At 41.4% G+C, this 18,681-nt stretch overlaps 1 protein-coding gene across 1 annotated transcript in view; it reads right to left on the bottom strand.

Moving 5' to 3' along the window:
- Positions 1 to 1,421: 1,421 nt before the first annotated feature.
- The window catches only part of CNGA1 (cyclic nucleotide gated channel subunit alpha 1), a 29,525-nt gene continuing 12,265 nt past the window's right edge, over positions 1,422 to 18,681 (bottom strand). The window contains exons 2-9 of the mRNA XM_044224032.1: positions 14,416 to 14,536; positions 13,660 to 13,785; positions 13,255 to 13,317; positions 8,890 to 8,931; positions 8,690 to 8,800; positions 6,002 to 6,109; positions 5,123 to 5,229; positions 1,422 to 2,953 (exon numbers count right to left, since the gene is read on the bottom strand). Of these exons, the coding sequence (XP_044079967.1) occupies positions 1,539 to 2,953; positions 5,123 to 5,229; positions 6,002 to 6,109; positions 8,690 to 8,800; positions 8,890 to 8,931; positions 13,255 to 13,317; positions 13,660 to 13,785; positions 14,416 to 14,522 (2,079 nt within the window). The 5' untranslated portion in view covers positions 14,523 to 14,536 and the 3' untranslated portion in view covers positions 1,422 to 1,538. The remainder of the gene's footprint in view (positions 2,954 to 5,122; positions 5,230 to 6,001; positions 6,110 to 8,689; positions 8,801 to 8,889; positions 8,932 to 13,254; positions 13,318 to 13,659; positions 13,786 to 14,415; positions 14,537 to 18,681) is intronic.

The following is an 18,681-nucleotide window of genomic DNA, read 5'->3' as shown; positions in this document are numbered from 1 at the left end:
AGATTTTTTTAAACCACATCTGGGTTCAGTGGTAGAAAGCTATATGATTGATTATCAAAGTCTTTCTCAACCACACACCTGTCATACAGTACCCTTTTCTGAAATTTCTCGAACAATCCCATTAACTCTTTCCTGACTCTCTAGTTGGGTGCTTCTCAAGATTTAATGTGGGTATGAATCACCCAAGGGGCTTGCTAAAAAGCAGGTCCTAATCCAGTAGTCATGAAGTAGGGCCTGAGATTCTGAATTTCTAGGAAGTTGCCTGATGATGCCCGCGCTGGTCCATAGAACTTACACATCTCCTTTCCAGACATTACAATTTTCTTTGTTAATCACCCAGCAATGGAATTATTTTTATACCTTTTTTTTTTATTGCTGGCCAGTCAGATAAGGAAGATAGTAGTCCTTGCTACCAGGCCTTAATAATCAGAGAATCTAAAAAAGTTATCATAGAAGTACAAACTGAGGGTTGCTGTAGGGGAGGTGGGCGGGGAGCTGGGGTAAATAGCGATGGGCATTAAGGAGGGCACTTGTTGTACCGAGCACAGTTGATGAATCACTAAATTCTACCGCTGAAACTAATATTACCGTATATGTTAGCTAACTTGAATTTAAATAAAATCTTGAAAGAAAAAAATTCGTTATAAAACATTCCTACATTTTATGATTTTTAAAAAAATTTTTTTAAAGATTTTATTTGAGAGACAGAGATCACAAGGAGGCAGAGAGGCAGGCAGAGAGAGAGGAGGAGGCAGGCTCCCTGCTGAGCAGAGAGCCCGATGCGGGTCTCGATCCCAGGACTCTGGGATCATGATCTGAGCTGAAAGCAGAGGCTTTAACCCACTGAGACACCCAGGCGCCCCCATTTTATGGTTTTTAATGTTACGTATTTATATATAAGCATAGATATGCAAAGTCTGATTTGTCACACTTTTATCGTGAGACGTTCTCTCTTCACCACCCTTCCTAAGTCCTAGACTTAGGACTAGTGTCCTTAAAATGACCCTAAAGGAGACTAAAATGACCCTAAAGGAGATTAAAAGACCCTAAAAAGCTCTAACAGATCCTAAACTCCCTTCTAAATTATCAAATAAACAATATTCACTCCAGTTTTGTGACTCACGTTAGTTTATTACATTCTAATTCTTTTTAACATGGTATCCGGGACGCGATGTCCCTGGGAATTCCCAGTTGTTCCTCCACAGTGTAAACTGCTTGAAAGTCAGGAGTACTTGTTCACGTTTATAAAGAATATTTACATAAAACGAGCATACATGAAAAAAATCAGAAGACACAGATACTGACAAGTTAATCCTTCTCTATCTTTGCACGTTATCCATTCTGAAAAATCCTAAGGACGGCAATCCTTTAATCCCACTACCTCACAGGGGAGTGTGTGGGCCTTGTTCCCTCCACCTGAGCACACTCCCCTTACGGAAAAAGTGCTCCAGATGCACCTTCTTCTTTTTCCAATTTAGAGTTGCTTAATCCCACCCCCAAAAGGATCATGAGGCACGTCCTTCTTAGTGACCACTTTTTCAGTCCTGCGTGGAGTCCAGGAGCCCGCTTTCAACTCCAGATCCTTCAAGAGCTGAAAATTCTGTGTCAATGAGTGGTTTCAGAAATCTCTCAACTTTGGTTAGTCTTTGCTTCAGTTTCTGCTGCATTGACTCATACTCAGCCAGGATCCGAGCAAACCTCGTTTGCAAGAGGTCTACCGACCCCTCCATTCGGGTGACCTTCTCTTCGAGATCTTTGGGATCGCTTCCAGCGTTTGCAATATTTATATCCAGTAGACCATCTTTCATCAAGATTTGCTTTCCCTTCTCTTCTAGCATAGTTTTGGCGTCCGGGTACTCAGTCAGAGCTTCCATGAGGTCGTCTTTGGAGAGACAGAACAGATCTGAGTAGCCGATACTTTTAATATTGGCTGTTCTTCGATTGCCGGCTTTGCTGCCTTTAATGTTAAGGATACTGATCTCACCAAAGTAGCTGCCGTCACTCAGTACCACAAACTGAGTGACTCCGTCATCGGCCACCACAGCGAGTCTGCCTTCTTTGATGATGTACATCTCCCGTCCAATATCCCCTTTCTTGCAAATGTAATCTCCAGGACTGTAGACTTGGGGTTGCAGTTTCAAGACCAACTCCACCAAAAGCCCAGCTTCACAGTCCGCGAAAATACGCACCTTTTTTAAAGTGTCTAAGTGAACGTTGATGGCAATCTCTGCTCTCAGCTTATCGGGGAGATACTTCAAGACTTCCTTCTCATCAACTGTTTTTTTGTTGGACCACAGGTAGTCGAACCATTTGATAACTCTCTTTTCCATATCTTTGCTTACATTTCGAAAATGCATATACTGCTTGATTGCATCGATTCTTGCTTGAAATTCTGCTCTGGCAGCATTCATGTTGGAAATCATAGAACCTATGTTACCAACGATGGTAGCAAAAATTAACACTCCGATTAGGAAATCAACCACCACAAAGACATACTCGGAATCCCTCACAGGGGGCGGTGTTTCACCAATTGTAGTCAGAGTCAGTGTAGACCAGTAAAGGCTGTATACATATTTTCTAGCCAAACGGCCAAATTCGGGATCATTAACATCAGGATACACCCATGTATCATTTCCAAATCCGACAGCTTTGGAAATAGAGAAGTACACGCATGCATTCCAGTGGATAATGATGACGATATACATAACAAGGTTGGAAATCCTGAAGATGTTGGGGAAGTTGGTTCTGGTTTCTGTTCTCTGGAAGAACTCAAACATTCGAGAGATCCTTAACAGTCTGTTTAATCTGATTTCTGGATAGCTCCACCCCAGCTTAAAATACAGCAGATCAGTGGGTATCACTGAAAGAAAATCAAGTTTAAACTGCAAGGTGGATTTATATTTCTTTATGAGCTTAGTCTCTTCCTTCACCAGCAGTCCTTGTTCTAAGTAACCTAAAATAGAAGAAAAAAAACACAACGATTTAATGTTTTTTTCATTTTTACGCCATTATGAATATTTCTAAAATAACCCACTGAGTTGAAAACAAGAGTTCATTTCCAGTAGAGGTGCCTGGGTGGCTCAGTTGGTTAAGCATCTGACTCTTGGTTTCGGGCCATGTCATGATCTCATGGGTCATAATCTCATGAGTCATGAGATCGAGCCCTCACTGAGTCCTGCACTGAGTTCTGCGCTCAGTGCAAATTGAAGATTCTCTCCATCTACCTCTTCCCCTACTTACTCTCTCTAACTCTCTAAAATAAATAAATAAATAAATAAATAAATAAATTTTTACAAGATTTCATTTCCAATATACATGCTTTTTTTAAAAAAAATATTTTATTTATTTATTTGACAGAGAGAGATCACAAACAGACAGAGAGGCAGGCAGAGAGAGGGGAAGGGAAGCAGGCTCCCTGCTGAGCAGAGATCCCAATGTGGGACTCGATCCCAGGACCCTGAGATCCTGACCTGAGCCGAAGGCAGTGGCTTAACCCACTGAGTCACCCAGGCATCCCCCAATATACATGCTTTTAACAATGTAATAAGATATGGGTACTGGTCAACATATAGCTATGGAAAATAATCTTTTGAAGAAATAAAAAATAAAACTTTGTAAGTGTAAAAGTGAAAGCTTATATGCTTCGCATACGTACGTTGCATGTACACAAATCTCTCCAGTGCCAGTATCTCTACCCAGCGAAAGGATTCCTTTTACAAACAGCATTCTTGGAAATTTTTCCAAACACCCTCACACTGTGCCTCATGCCTCACGCCACTCTCTTGTCAGAATTCCAGCCCAACCCTTGAAGTTTGGGCACCCGCCTTACTGCCCATTATGTGTATTCTTGTCTTGTCCCTTCACTGTGAAGAAGAAGTGTCCTTCAGAGGTTTGTTTTCTCTCTCTTTTTTGTCCACCGGCTTCCTTAGTCATCTGGGATCTTCCCTTCTCCCCTGTTGCTGCAGTGGGCCTCGAACGTCAGCATTTTGATACATTTCACCCAAGGAGGAATTTGTTCCTCTTCCTATACCGGCTACCAGAGCTGTGAGTAGGACATAACAATGGGAGCACTGCTCCAGCACACTGATGTTTAGAGCGTGTCCCTGTCTTATAGAATGATTTTTTTTAAAGATTTTATTTATTTATTTATTTGACAGATGGAGATCACAAGCAGGCAGAGAGGCAGGCAGAGAGATATGGGGAAGCAAGCTCCCTTGCGGAGCAGAAAGCCCGATGCGGGGCTCGATCCCAGGACCCTAAGATCATGACCTGGGCCGAAGGCAGAGGCTTAACCCACTGAGCCACCCAGGCGCCCTGCCTAGAATGATTCTTAAATGCTCTTCTCTGCACAGCGGTTACCTGGAAACACAGAGCGCAGCATAGAAATGGTAAGTTATACCCACTGAACAAGAATACTTAAGGGGGAAGTTATCAGACCCTACTCCCTGGTCAACGACGCCCACCAGGACCCCAAAGTTGAATTAAGTATTTGTTTACTGTTATAAAAATTCTAGTACAGGGACCCCTGGGTGGCTCAGTGGGTTAAGCCTCTGCCTTCAGCTCAGGTCATGATCCCAGGGTCCTGGGATTGAGTCTAGCATCAGGCTCTCTGCTTAGCGGGGAGCCTGCTTCCCCCCCCCTTCTCTCTGCCTGCCTCTCTGCCTACTTGTGATCTCTTTGTCAAATAAATAAATAAAATCTTTTTTAAATATATATATATATTTTAAAAAAATTCTAGTACCGCTCTGTTGGGCACAATGACATCCCCCTTCCATGTGTCTGCATAGTATCTCTCTGTTAGGGAGCAATTACCCTTTCCCCACAGAGCTGGCAGAACATTTCTCTTCTCTTTATTCCTCTCCCATGGCTCTAACCCAATGAACAAATTAATGGGGGGAAAAGCCACCAATCCACATTCAAAGTTTGCCTAATTAAGCAAATCAGTTGTAGTGACCTAAGCTTATGGGTAGGTATATGGTACTCTTGCTTTCAACAGTGCCTTTTCCTCTAAAACAGATTTTTGTGAGTTTATTTCAAAGAATACTTGAATTACAAAATTTCAAATCATACCATAGAGATAAAAGCACAAAATTACAAAATATCCAAAGCTGAACATATTTACCTGTCCTTATTCGTACAAACATATCAAGAAGATAGATTACATCAGATATGTAATCTAAAATGACCCAATATACTAGGTAATCAGACTGAAGTTCCTCAAAGCATGCTCTGTAAAAGAAAAACTTGTGTGATTAAAATGAAATGGGGGCAAGTTTAAGTAACCGTCCTCTCTGCATAATTTTTTATCATGGTAAGAGATATGATGCACTAAGACTAAGAGGGGCTGTAGGCCCATTTAATTAACCATGGCTCTTCTGAATATGGGCAGATGGATTTGGTTTTCTCCTGCTTCTGAATTCCAACATTCTTTCCATTACAATAGTTCACATTGTGAAGACATCAAATAAAAATAAATAGTCTCAAGCCAATGTCAAAATACAATGGGTCACACACATTGATAACCAGGTTCTTACGATCTGTCCCTAAAATGCGTCAAGGAATTGTGCTTCCTTCTGGAAGGCCAAGATGCTTACTGTCTAAAAGACAGAAAACCATAGAAAAATCGCTTGGGAAACACATCTTGCTCTAAGACAACGTAGGTCTTTGATCTTTTTCTACTCTTGGCAACATGTTTTTCTTACAGTCTGAAAAGTACATAAATAAAATAACTAAGTTTCTCCCAAAATTCTAATGACATAATTCAGCAATCAAAAGTTTAAAAAGGTCCTCTCACTCTGAGTCCAGTGCTGGATTTCTAAGTATATTGAGAAGCAAAGCACCTACTCCTGATCTTAGGAAAACACATTGAGAATAACATAACCTCTCTTTACAACCTGTGGTGGAGAAAAGAGGTACGTCCCCAAAAGCCCTTGACCAATCTGTTAAGTCAGGTAACTTAGAAACCAGAAGCAGGTCAAGATCCACAAAAATATATAGATACCTTGCAATAACCATAGTCCAGTTGTACATAACAGGTAAAGAGATGCAGAACAGCCAGTTGTAATACGTGGTTCCTGAGGGATCAATAACCATGACTTCTTTCTTCTCCCTAGCAGCAATTAGAAAGTGGGAGATCATCACAAATAGCATGGAGGACAAGGGGCGTTAGAGAGGAGTAGGGAATTTGGGTAGATTGGAAGGGGAGGTGAACCATGAGAGACTATGGACTCTGAAAAACAATCTGAGGGATTTGAAGTGGCGGGGGGTGGGAGGTTGGGGTACCAGGTGGTGGGTATTATAGAGGGCACGGCTTGCATGGAGCACTGGGTGTGATGAAAAAATAATGAATAATGTTTTTCTGAAAATAAATAAATTGGAAAAAAAATAAATAAAAATAAAAATATTTTAAAAAAAAAGAAAGTGGGAGATCATCAAGAAACAAGGACATTTTTATTTCACATATCAAATGTGGTTATGTCCATCACCCACCATTCATGAAACAGATGTAAGCTGGAGAAACTCACTCTGCAGGGAGAAAACTAGCTTGCCATGAGCGTGATAGAAATGAGAAATTGCTTAGTGAGGACTGGATAGATAGTTAAATTACTAGTCTTACATTAAGGCTTGCCTGAGATTTTTTAAAGATCCTTGTTGTATTGTGATGTTGCAGACATATCTATCAATCCAACTCCTGAGAAGGAATGGTGCCACAGATCATGCTAAACTCTGGATATGCCATAGACCTCTTTGGTAGGTTATAGGTGGTAAGAGAATGGGGCGTTGCCACTCCCCCTACCAGGAGACAAAGCAATCAGGAACTATGCTGTGAGAGGGAACTCATGGCTTCTTTCTCTCTTGTATGGAAAGAAGAATATAACACAATCTAATAAAAAGTCCTTGTTGATAAGCATCTGGTGAAGGATGAAGAGGCAATAGAGGGCAGAGGGAAAGCAAGAAGGCAGGAAAGAAGGAAGGGGAAAAGGAGGGAGGGAGGGAGAAAGGAAATACATGGTCAAATGGAAAATTTTTAAAATTTTCTAGTGTCAACCTACAACCTACATTGGGTTTTGGCATGGGCGAGGGTTGTTGTTGGTGGTGGTGGTGAGTTTTTTTTAAGGGCTTTTTAAAAGATTTCTTTTTAAGTAATCTCTACACCCAACATGGGACTTGAACTTACAACCCCAAGATCAAAAGTCACATGTTTTATTGACTGACTAGCCAGGCACCCCAAGCCCATATTATTAAGAATTTCTCCCTTTTGTAAAAGCTTTAACAGCTTTCCAGCAAGCAAAAATAAGTGAATATTATCTGGTAAAGAGGTTTTTTTTTAAAGTTTAGAAAACCCCAAAGATACAGATGTAGTGAAAAGAAGGGCCATCTGTACCCCAATGTTCATAGCAGTAATGGCCACAATCGCTAAACAGTGGAAAGAGCCAAGATACCCTTCAACAGACAAATGGATAAGGAAGATGTGGTCCATATACACTATGGAGTATTATGCCTTCATCAGAAAGGACGAATATCCAACTTTTGTATCAACATGGACGGGACTGGAAGAGAATATGCTGAGTGAAATAAGTCAAGCAGAGAGAGTCAATCATCATATGGTTTCACTTATTTGTGGAGCATAAGAAATGACATGGAGGACATTGGGAGAAGGAAAAGAAAAGTGAATTGGGGGAAATCGGAGGGGGAGACGAATCATGAGAGAATGTAGACTCTTAGAGACAAACCGAGAGTTTTGGAGAGGAGTGGGGTAGGGGGTTAGGTGAGCCTGGTGGGTGTTAAGGAGGGCACATATTGCATGGAGCACTGGGTGTGGTGCATAAACATTGAATCTTGGAACCCTGAAAAGAATAAAATTAAATAAAAAAAATAAAATAAAAACATCTTTCACTTGGATCATCAAACAAACAAACAACAAAAAAAACCTCCCTTTAATAAAAAGTAAAAAGATAACTGAAAATATCACTCAGCCTTACCCTCATGAAATTCTAACCCTCAAATGTTTGTTTAAAAAGGATCTTTCAGGGGCACCTGGGTGGTTCAGTCGATTAATCGTCTGCCTTCCGCTCAGGTCCCACATCAGGTTTGAGTCCCACATCAGGTTCCCCGCTCAGTGGAGAGCCTGCTTCTCACTCTCCCTCTTCTGCTCCCCCAATTGTGTTTGCTTTCTCTCTCTCTCTCTCTCTCTGATAAGTAGAATAAATAAGTAGAACCTTAAAAAAAAGGGGGGTCTTTCAAATGGCTGGTGCTGATAAGCATTTGATCTACTCTCAAAATTAAGCATGGCTTTTGCAAGGAAATTTGCTTACTTTTGGATTATTTGCCGCGCAGTATTTATGACTCAAAAATGTTAATAAAATTGCTACATTTTTTATTTCAACTCAAAAAATTAATGTTAAGTCCCTAGGAACACAATTTTCTTGAAACCTAAATATCTCTCAAAGTAAATTTATCTTCACCAGAGCTTCAGAAAGATAATTAACCATAGCATTGAAAATTTTTGATCAGAAAACTAAGAATAAAGCTATCACTGCTCATTTTAAGGAAATTTTAAAAAATTGATTCACATTTTATAACAACATATGTAGTCTTTTACTCAAGGCTTCATAACTATAAACTTTCAGGAAATTACCCTGCATTCAAAATCCATTACAAATTTGTTCCTAATTTCAATGCCACTTACTCTTCTTTCTTATCTTTGTCTTTTTCCTCTTTCTTTTTCTTCTCTTTTTCCTTTGCTTTCTTCTTTTTCTTCTCTGAGTCCTTTTTGTTTTCATTTTTATCATCTGATTTGCTGAAAAGTGAGAGATGTAGTTAGTAATAAGATACAAAAATGTTATGGGCCCAAAAACCTGGGATTACTCATGCCAAAGTCTAACTTACCCCTTCTTTTCTTTTTTCTTTTTCTTTTTCTCTTTTGGCTCTCTAAAAAAGAAATGTCCAAGTCACATCATCAAATTACATTCTGACTTCCATTCTTATTTACTTTCCTCTCCATTGAGCCTTGAATTCAGAAACCCATGCTCAGAGACCAGAAATTTGGTTTTCTGCTGGAGAGTTCTACAAAAATGGACATGCAGCCAGTGATAAAACACACACACACACACACACACACACACACACACACACAATTTCCTGGGTTAGTCCATGTTAAATATTGAAGGAAATGGAGGTGGATAAAGGCATAACCCCAACAAGGGAAATTTAGGAAGCAACAGCTACCATGGGTGCAATTTCAAGGCATCCAGGTGTCCAAAACAATTATTATTTAAAGTTTAAGTTTCTTTATATCACTTATAATAATTTATTATATATAATAATATATATTATAATTTATTATTATTTATTATTGAGTAAGAGCTTTGAGAAATTTCAAGAAAATACCATCAACTTTATTTAGAGGGATAATCCTAACTGTGGCAATTTTTCATGAGTAGTCAGAAAGCTCCACACCCTAGAACCCTAATTCTTAGAATCATTTACTGGATTTGAGATCGCCTTTTTCTATATGCAATTTCTTCTGCAGTGGAGAATATGTGATTAGAGGCCTCTTCCTACAGTTTGGCTCTCTCCCTATCAGCTGAAGGATGAAACCTGGAGGCAGGCAGATCTAAGGTCAAAAATAGGTTGCCATCGTTGGCTCAGATGTCTTGGGAAAGTTTATTATTCAGACATGAGCAAACAGGCATCTCACAACCAGGAGGGTAGGCAGAGAGGTAGTTATAGGGAGGGAGCTAGATCTAGGCCTCAAAGTATAGGTTAAGAGTTAGAGAAGTTGAGAAGAAGTGAGGGGATGTTAATCAGAAGAAAAAGTTTGAGGTATACTTATTCTGTATATGAATAGCCCAGCAGAAATGGAATGCTGCCATTGAGGAGGAGCAGGAAACAGAATGGACAAGGAGATGGGGCTCGGCACCTAAGGTCGTCATCTACAAAGGGCAACACAACATAGAACTGGATAAGGGAGAATTTGTTGCTATGAAAGCACACCCTTGTGATACAGGTTTTAACACCCTAGCACAGATCCTAAGAAATGGTGCTGACACGCTGCTTGGATGGCTCCCGGAAGCTCAGAAAAAGGGACGGCTCATGCTAAGTGCAATAAAATTACAAAAGGCCATGGCAGAGGGTAGAGGAAGGTACAAGAAAGACTCGGAGGAGTGATATGCTTAAGTAGACATCCCAGATAAGAAAGACAGTCCACTAGCTGACTATGGTCCCTCAGAGAGCTCAGAGGACACAAAAATGATAAGAAATGCGCTGGTGGAAGGGGCACCAGCATCGATGAGAAACTCAGTGGTACTGTCCTCTGGAAGCCAGGGCTAGGGCTGATAGTGGGAGATGCTGAACTGGGTACAGAACTGGGTTCCCTGAGAGCAATAGGGATGACAGAACCTGGGAATAAGCGATCAGTGGCAGTGTTTACTCATCAGAAGAGAGATGGGTCCAATAACTGTAATTAACACTAAGGGGAGCAGGGGTAGGCAGAGGACTTATCCCACAGAGAGCTATGGAAGAGGTTAATAGAATCTATTCCTAGACAGATGCACATCCCTTTGGCTTGTCAGGGTACTGTTTAACATATACAGTCACAACAGATCAGGAATGGATAATCAGGAGATTGAGAGCAACTTAACCCAATAAAAAGTCACAACCTCATGCATAGTTTCTAAACCTGAGCCAGCTCAGAAATGAAATCACTGACTGAAGAATGAAATCACTGACAATATATGACTTATGGGGCTTCCACTGGGTCTAAAGACCCCCACTGTGGTCATTTCTCCAGTTCCTCAGTGTAAAAGTGGAATATATATGTTTGGACATTGGTAGAACCCTCATCCCTACAAGCTCCTCAGCTTGTAGAGGAAGAGTTGACGATAATGGGGGTGCGGGGGGTGGGGGGGACAAGTAGAAGCCCTCCAGCTGCCTCCCACCTGCTGGCTGAAAACCATATTGCATCCTGGACAGGAAAGAAAATGCAGTCCTTAAAGGCCTCATGCAGGCAGGGCTGGTGGTTCCCTCCCACCACCATTTCATTCAATGTCTGTTCCCTACAAAACCCACATAGATACTAGCAGCTGGCAGTAGACGACGCAAAACCAACCACAGAGTAGCCCCAGCTGCAGCTGCCTGGGCTATTGTGAAAAACAATGCTCGCGTGTGATCTAGACCATATACCCAATGTTCTGGGTCAGTCATGGTGAGTGTGTGATTTTTTTTTTTTTTTAATCGCAATTAGGGAAGAGAAGCAGAAATAGTTATGAGATGGAAAGCAGCTCACGGGCTATGTTCTCTCTCCTGCTCAATGTCATGACCCAGCCTAGAGGGACCTGGACCATCTGGACATGCCTCAGAATGTCACATTGATCTACTCTATCAACGGCATCGTGTTAATAAGGCTTGGAAAGAGGATTAACTAACCATGGGACAGAAAGTGGCTATTGACCATGAGCTGGATTCTGCCAGAATTAGCAAGTGATAAGGTTGTGCAGTAATCCATCCCATGATGAAGTGGAATATCTGGGATCAAGCATGGGGCACAGTAAACTCCCCCCCACCATGTGCTCTACCACTGTTGTATCAGTGCCTATCCCTCAGCTCTTCACCATGGCCATAGGCAGGGGGTCTTACAGGAGGAGTTGAAGGAGCATGGTCTATGAATGGCTCAGCCTGACATCCGGATAAAAGTCAAAATGGGCTGTGTCTACTCTATAGCTCTACTTAGAGATGACCCTAGAAGATAATTAGTAAAGTCAATCTTCAAATAACACAGCTTCAAGGGGTGCACCATCAACTACTTGGTATGGGTCTGGGAACCAAGGAGTGTAAGTAGGAGAGACTCACACAGAGAGTGTGTCCTTCTCATCCCCACAACATTATGGTCTGTGGATCCACAGGTTTCCAGACGGATCACGTGTCTTCCAGGCAACACAGTTAGTGTCTCATCAAACATTAAGCTGTGACTACTCCTCAGGCACTTTGGGCCCCCCAAAAAATTGATAAGCAAGAAAGGGAGTCACCATCCTGACAAAAGTAACTGACTTCTTTCATCACAACTAGATAGTGTTGCTGTTGTACAATGTGTGTGTGTGTAGGGGAGGGGTATATTTGGCACACAGGTGATCTGCTTTGGTGTCTTTGGTGTTCTTCAGCCCAGTTTTAGTGGTAAATGGACAAATACAGCAGGTATAACTCAAGAAGGATATGGTGATGACCAGGGCCCCAAATCCTTTAGGGAGAAGAGTCTATATCATTCATCCCATGAAGTAAATCATCTAGACCAGCAAAAGTGCTGACCAGAGGTGACAGGTTCTAGAATGTGTAGGAAAGGAGAGCATAAGCAATTTCAGTTAAAGCCTCAAGACCAGCTGCAGCTGTCAGGGACCTAGGTGTATCCCATTAACCACCTTCTTATAAGCTTTCTCAGGAAAAAAGAACAGGACTCCTGGAGGAGGTATATTCCCACATAGGATGATTTTTCTATATGAGGAAATTGGACACGAACAGTGCAAGAAGTGTGTTGTCCTGATGCATTAGTGCACAGAACTCTGACACCCATTCCCCACTGGCCAAAAGTATTGGTTGCTAACAGCTCACAGCTCCCTCTCCTTTGGCTGGCCTTGGCTGACGGAGGCCACCAGACTCAAAGCTATGCCCCCCATCCTATGGTCATCCCTCACCCAATGACTGAGCATGTGCAAAGGCCCAGTCCTATTGCCTAACTATGACCCAACTCTGAAGGGTCATCCCTCCTCTAGAGCTTCCCATAGCAACTCTATCCCCTGAAGTTCAACTTCTCCCTCTGCCCAGTCCTGCTCCCCACTCTCCTGGGAATCATTCCTAAGGGCACTCCCAGTAAACCTTTGCACACACACCTCCCTCTCAGAGATTGTCTCCTAAGGAACTTGACCTGGGATATATTGGCCTAGAATAGAAAGGATGACTGATATTTCATTTCTTTTTGTCCACAAGGAGGGGCAATTGCATTGACACTACAGACCATGGCTTCCTGTATGTATTCAAACACATACATATACATACATACATACATGCTGCTTTTAATATAGGTAGCCATTTTTTCAGAAGTAAATAACCAAATAACAAAATAATAAAATACTATATAGCCATTGTATCAAATAGAGTTTTCCTAATAAAGATATCCTCTGCAGCAGATTCAGATACATTCCTACCTTCTTAATGGTGTTCTTTAAAAGCACAGCTTTGGTTTTCTATTGTAAATGTACTTACTGCTCCTTATTGCTGCTGTTGTTAACATTGAAAAGCGCAAGGGCACCAGGCAGGTACTGCTCCCTGGAAAGTGAAATCACAACAATCACTATCTGTATAACATCCATGGTAAGAAAAGTCACAGAGGACTGTGACATGAGGTTCTTCAGGGACAGAGACAGGTCTCAGGGAAAATGATCATCAGGAGCGTTGGTGACTTAAGGCCCCCATGGATATGAATAATCATCAGGTCGTGACAGTTTCCCAAGAGAGGAAAAGGATAAGCAGCAAGTTATTCCCAAGATCCTGCGAAGTGGCCTGGGTAGCAGGAACATTTGCCAAGTCCACGAAGCGGAGGAGTAGAATACCTTTCTTTCATCTACATAATAGTTTGAAAGATCAGGAGGCATAGATCATCGTGCTCACCTCTGTGATGGCCCCCCTCTGTGTGTGTTATGTCTACGGGAATCCCTTGCATGGGGGTTTTCATTCTCGGATTCTTCAAACATGGAGGCGCTGTCATCGTCACCCTCATCATCATCAGAAAAGGAGCTATGGTCCAACAGGAGGCAAAGATGAGTTAGATCAAGGTTTGAAACCATTATGAAGGAGTAACATTTCTCATTAGGAGGACCCTGGCTTCATCCTTTCTCCTACCCTCTGAAACTAACATATAACTCTTTTGAATTAGAGTGAAATGAGAACTTTCAGGATCCATGGAATTAGGTAAGATATATGCACAATTCAGTAAAATGTGTGTAATTAAAAAACAACTTTCTAAGAGCACCTGGATGACTCAGTGGGTTAAAGCCTCTCACTTTGGCTCAGGTCATGATCCCAGGGTCCTGGGATCAAGCCCCACATCGGGCTCTCTGCTCTGCCGGGTGGGGGGGCTGCTTCCTCCTCTCTCTCTCTCTCTCTCTCTCTCTGCCTGCTTGTGATCTCTGTCTGTCAAATAAATAAATAAAATCTTTAAAAAAATGCATGGAGAGAGTTGCTGGGGGGTGGGGGGTAGGTATAGGGTGACTGGGTGATAGACATTGGGGAGGGTATGTGCTATGGTGAGTGCTGTGAAATGTGTAAGCCTGATGATTCACAGACCTGTATCCCTGGGGCTAATAATACATTTTATGTTAATAAAAATATTTTTTTAAAAATCCATGAAAAAATACATGGATTTACCTGCCCACTCCATTTTCCATCCTTCTTATTTCGCTTTCAATATCTGGAGCAATCACATTGGGAACGTTTACAAAAGAGTACCATGTGTTGATAATATTTTTCTTCATGGTAAGTTTAATATCTAGAGAGAAAAAACCCCTGTTAGTGGAAAGACTTTATTATTTACATATATAAACAAAACTTCCACTCTACCTTTCATCTAAGGCTGTCATAATGATTTTATTTGGAAATTATTCTTTAATAGAATACAGATGTAACCTAAACCCTTAATTACCACTAGCGAGGTTTTTTTGTGTATTTTCTTAAAATTCAAAAATATAACAGAGGTTCAGGTTTTTTTGTTTTGTTTTGTTTTGTTTTAGATTTTGGGTTTACCCCAGCTTTAAAATATTCAGGCAATGTAGTCATAGAACAAAGCTATAGAGACGTCACATACACATCAAACAAGTAAGAAAAAAAGTAGTAAAATAAAATACCAAAATGAATGTCATCAGCTGTGAATGTCTCCAAGCATTCAAAAAAGGCGGGGTGGGGTGGGGTGGGGAGATTTTTGAACGGTATTCAAACTTTGGAGTGAAAAAGGTTGCGACCGATCCACATTTTTAGCAAGGCCTCTAAATTACTCTGATACATATCGTGCTTGGCTTCCCGTACTTGCATTTCAGGCTTCAGGAGAATGTCAAGAACCAAGAAATCCTGAATTCCCTCAGGTATGTCCTACCTCGCAGTGGGTTCGAGCCCAACCTCTTGCTCTTGGGGAGGCGCGGTAAAGGGGGCGCAGGCGCACCGCGCTCCTCGCCTTTCTGGTGAGGCTCTGCCAGGACCCAGCGAGGACGTCGCTGCATTGGGGACCGGCTCACGTTCATCCCCTGGTCTCCAGTGTGCCGCAGCCTCGTCACCCGCAACTTGGAGAAGTTCCTGGTGGGCGCGAACCGTGCGCCTGTGCGCAGGTTACAACGGCGGCTTTGCGACCACTGGCATTAGAAGCCCTGCTGTCCCAAGGGACGCAGCTGTCCCTAGGGCGCCCCTCCTATCCCCGCTTGCTGGGGTCACAGCGCTGCCCTCTGGGGATTTCATCCCTGGGGATGTTTCCTCCAAAAGCACGTGGAGGAACGCCTGAGATCCAAGAAAATCCCTCGAAATGGACACCGGGTGTGCATCCCAGCCGCCTCTCTCCCGAGCAAGGCTCCCCACTCTCTTAAAGTGTCAGGTGTCAGTGGGCGAGGTGGAGGGGGGATAAAAAAATCAGTATCTGGTCACGGGCTCTGGCTCCAGGAACAGTGCCACCGTTTACTAGCTCTTGTACTGAAAGTGCATGGCATGGTTTCAGCACCTTCCATGCCTCTGCCTTCTCCTCTCTGGACAGCTGGTCATCTACAACCCCCCCCCCACACACACCCACACACAACAAGCCACACACACACAACAAGCTCCTGGTCTGCCCTCCAGGTTTTTATTTCCTTCGTTATTTTTCGACCACGATTTCTGGGTTTGGACAGCAAACTTGACTTTGTCATTAACAAGCAAAAAAAACAAAAAAAGAGAAAAGCAATCAAGGGATGTGGAAACGTGCACAAAACACACCTCATTCTTTATACTAAAAGACATTAAAGAACGACTTGCATTTCACAAAAAGTTAAATCTCCAAGTGAGGATAGCAATCCACGGCGCTCTATGTTTTACTCTGGTGTCCAAACAATGATGAAAATACCTACCAGCCAGTAGTGGAAAAGTAAATGGAGATTTTTGGTGATGTTAATGAAATGTGCCTATGTTTTAAAATATAATTAAATTTGACTAAGAAGCAGCACTTTTTAGGAAAAAAGTTATTTCATTGACTCCTTTTCAGTATCTGAATGGATGTGACTATTCTGGCTATATTTACGGGGTACTGATGTGCTATTGACATCAGTGAACGCTCCCTCTGAGAGACCTCATGCCTCCTGACTAGGAAAGGGAGAACATATGCTTGCTACATCCATCAAAAGACAGAAAAGTTTATGTGAGTTAAAGGTTAAACAAAGACATAAAATATCCAATATGTCAGAACAAACCAAGCCAGGACCTTGCTTGTACCTGAAGAAAAGAAGATTGAGATCCCTTGTCCTATAACTTCTTGGCCTAAGCTTTTTACATAGGAAAAAAACATTTGTTTTTAATTGCACAGTTACATTTTAATACCTATATCATATTTAATACATATATCACTCTAGTAATACAAATTTCACTCTAGGAAAAAAAGGAGAAAATATATTTTAGTATATGTGCTGCCGAAGCGAGCACAAAAAAAGGAGAAAATATAAATAGAAAAATAAAGATGCTCAAAATTCCACTCCAGACCTTAAAATTATTTATCAACATATTTTCCTCAATGCTTCTGTGGTTTCCTTTTTCACACTTAAACAGTTTAATCCACCTCCAATTTATTTTGGTGTAAGGTGTGATGTAGAGATTTAACTTTATATTTTCTTTTTTTTTTTTTTAAAGATTTTATTTATTTATTTGACAGAGCGAGATCACAAGCAGGCAGAGAGGCAGGCAGAGAGAGAGGAGGAAGCAAGCTCCCCGCTGAGCAGAGAGCCCGATGTGGGCCTCGATCCCAGGACCCTGAGATCATGACCTGAGCCGAAGGCAGCGGCTTAACCACTGAGCCACCCAGGCGCCCTAACTTTATATTTTCTAAATGGCTAGCCAATGTTCTAAAATTTCACTTAATCAATAATCAATAGTCCATCTTTTCCCTACTAATTTGAAATGTCATCATTCTAAACTTGCCTTTCAACCATAGAGATTTTGATAAAGATTTTATTTATTTATTTATTTATTTATTCGAGAGCGAGTGCAAGGGGGGAGCAGCGACTGTGGTGGGGGGACCAGACTCCCCGCTAAGCACAGACCCAACTCTCAGGGCTTGATCCCAGGGACCCCGGATCATGACCTGAGCCAAAGGCAGACACTTGACCGACTAAGGTACTCAGGCACCCCAGGGAAACAATTGCTTTTAGAAAGGAAGTTTCAGTTTTCATTTTTTTTACCTGAATCACAAAAATTTCTCACTTAAGTGAGAATGTGAAAAACCGCACTAAGATATAGCAAAGCAAATGATTGGGAAAATCTTATGGACAGCTCAGGCAAAATTAATTTGGAACAAGAGCTATGAATGGCCAGGAAGTCGTCCATGCTATTGCTCAACATCAGGCTCTGTTTTAGGTTCAAATCCTGATTCTACCACTTACTAGTTGAATCTTATTCAATTTTAACATCTCTACAATCAGATTAATAGGATTTCTTTTGTATCAAATAGCAAAAAAGATATGCTACATATCCTCGGTCACAAATCCACGCATGCAGACATAATTAACTGTGCAGCAGTGGTTCTCTGAATTCAGTAAGAATGATATCTATGAAACTCGTTTAAAATTCAGATACAAGAGCCCTGCTTTCAGAGTACGAAAAAAGTACAACTTTGTGCACATGAATCTACAATTTTACCAAGCACCGTTATGTAAATCCATTTCAAGCAATTCCTGAATCATACTTAATGCAATAGGGCTCTATGCTATGGGCCCTTGGCACACTACCCCAGCCATATCTGTAATTCTGAATACAGTAGTGGGAGAGAGGAAATAACGGTCAGGAAAGGCTTCAAGGTTGTTGTTACTTCTCTGACATTTCAGACCTACAAATCTGAAACACTGGGAATCAATTTCCAAAGATAAAATCCTCAAACAACTATTATACCAAATTCAATTTAATAACTTAAGAAATACAGACTTCCTGGGTGCCTGGGTGGCTCAGTTATTAAGCATCTGCCTTAGGCTCAGGTCATGATCCCTGGGTCCTGGGATGGAGCCCAGCATCAGGTTCCCTGCTTGGCAGGAAGCCTGCTTCTCCCTCTCCCACACCCCCCTCTTGTGTTCTCTGTCTCACTGTGTCTCTCTTTGTCAAATAAATAAATAAAATCTGTAAAAAAAAAAATACAGACTTTAATATGAAAAACAGCCTGTAAAATTCACCATATTAATAGAAAAAAAGATGAGAAAAGTCATATGATAATTTCAACAGATAAAGAAAAGGTATTTGACAAAATTCAACACCTATTCATTATATAAAACCTTAGCAAATTAGGAATAGAAAGAAACTTCCTCAACCCAATAAAAAACATGTACAATAAAGCTGTAGTTAGCATCATACTTAATAATGAAAGGCTGAACATGTTCCCCCTAAAGTCAAGAATAAGGCAAGGAAATTTTAGAGGTATTCAGT

This window comes from Neovison vison, chromosome 11 (assembly GCF_020171115.1).
Source record: "Neovison vison isolate M4711 chromosome 11, ASM_NN_V1, whole genome shotgun sequence".
NCBI lineage: Eukaryota > Metazoa > Chordata > Mammalia > Carnivora > Mustelidae > Neogale > Neogale vison.
This window is presented reverse-complemented; position numbering and strand designations above follow the sequence as displayed.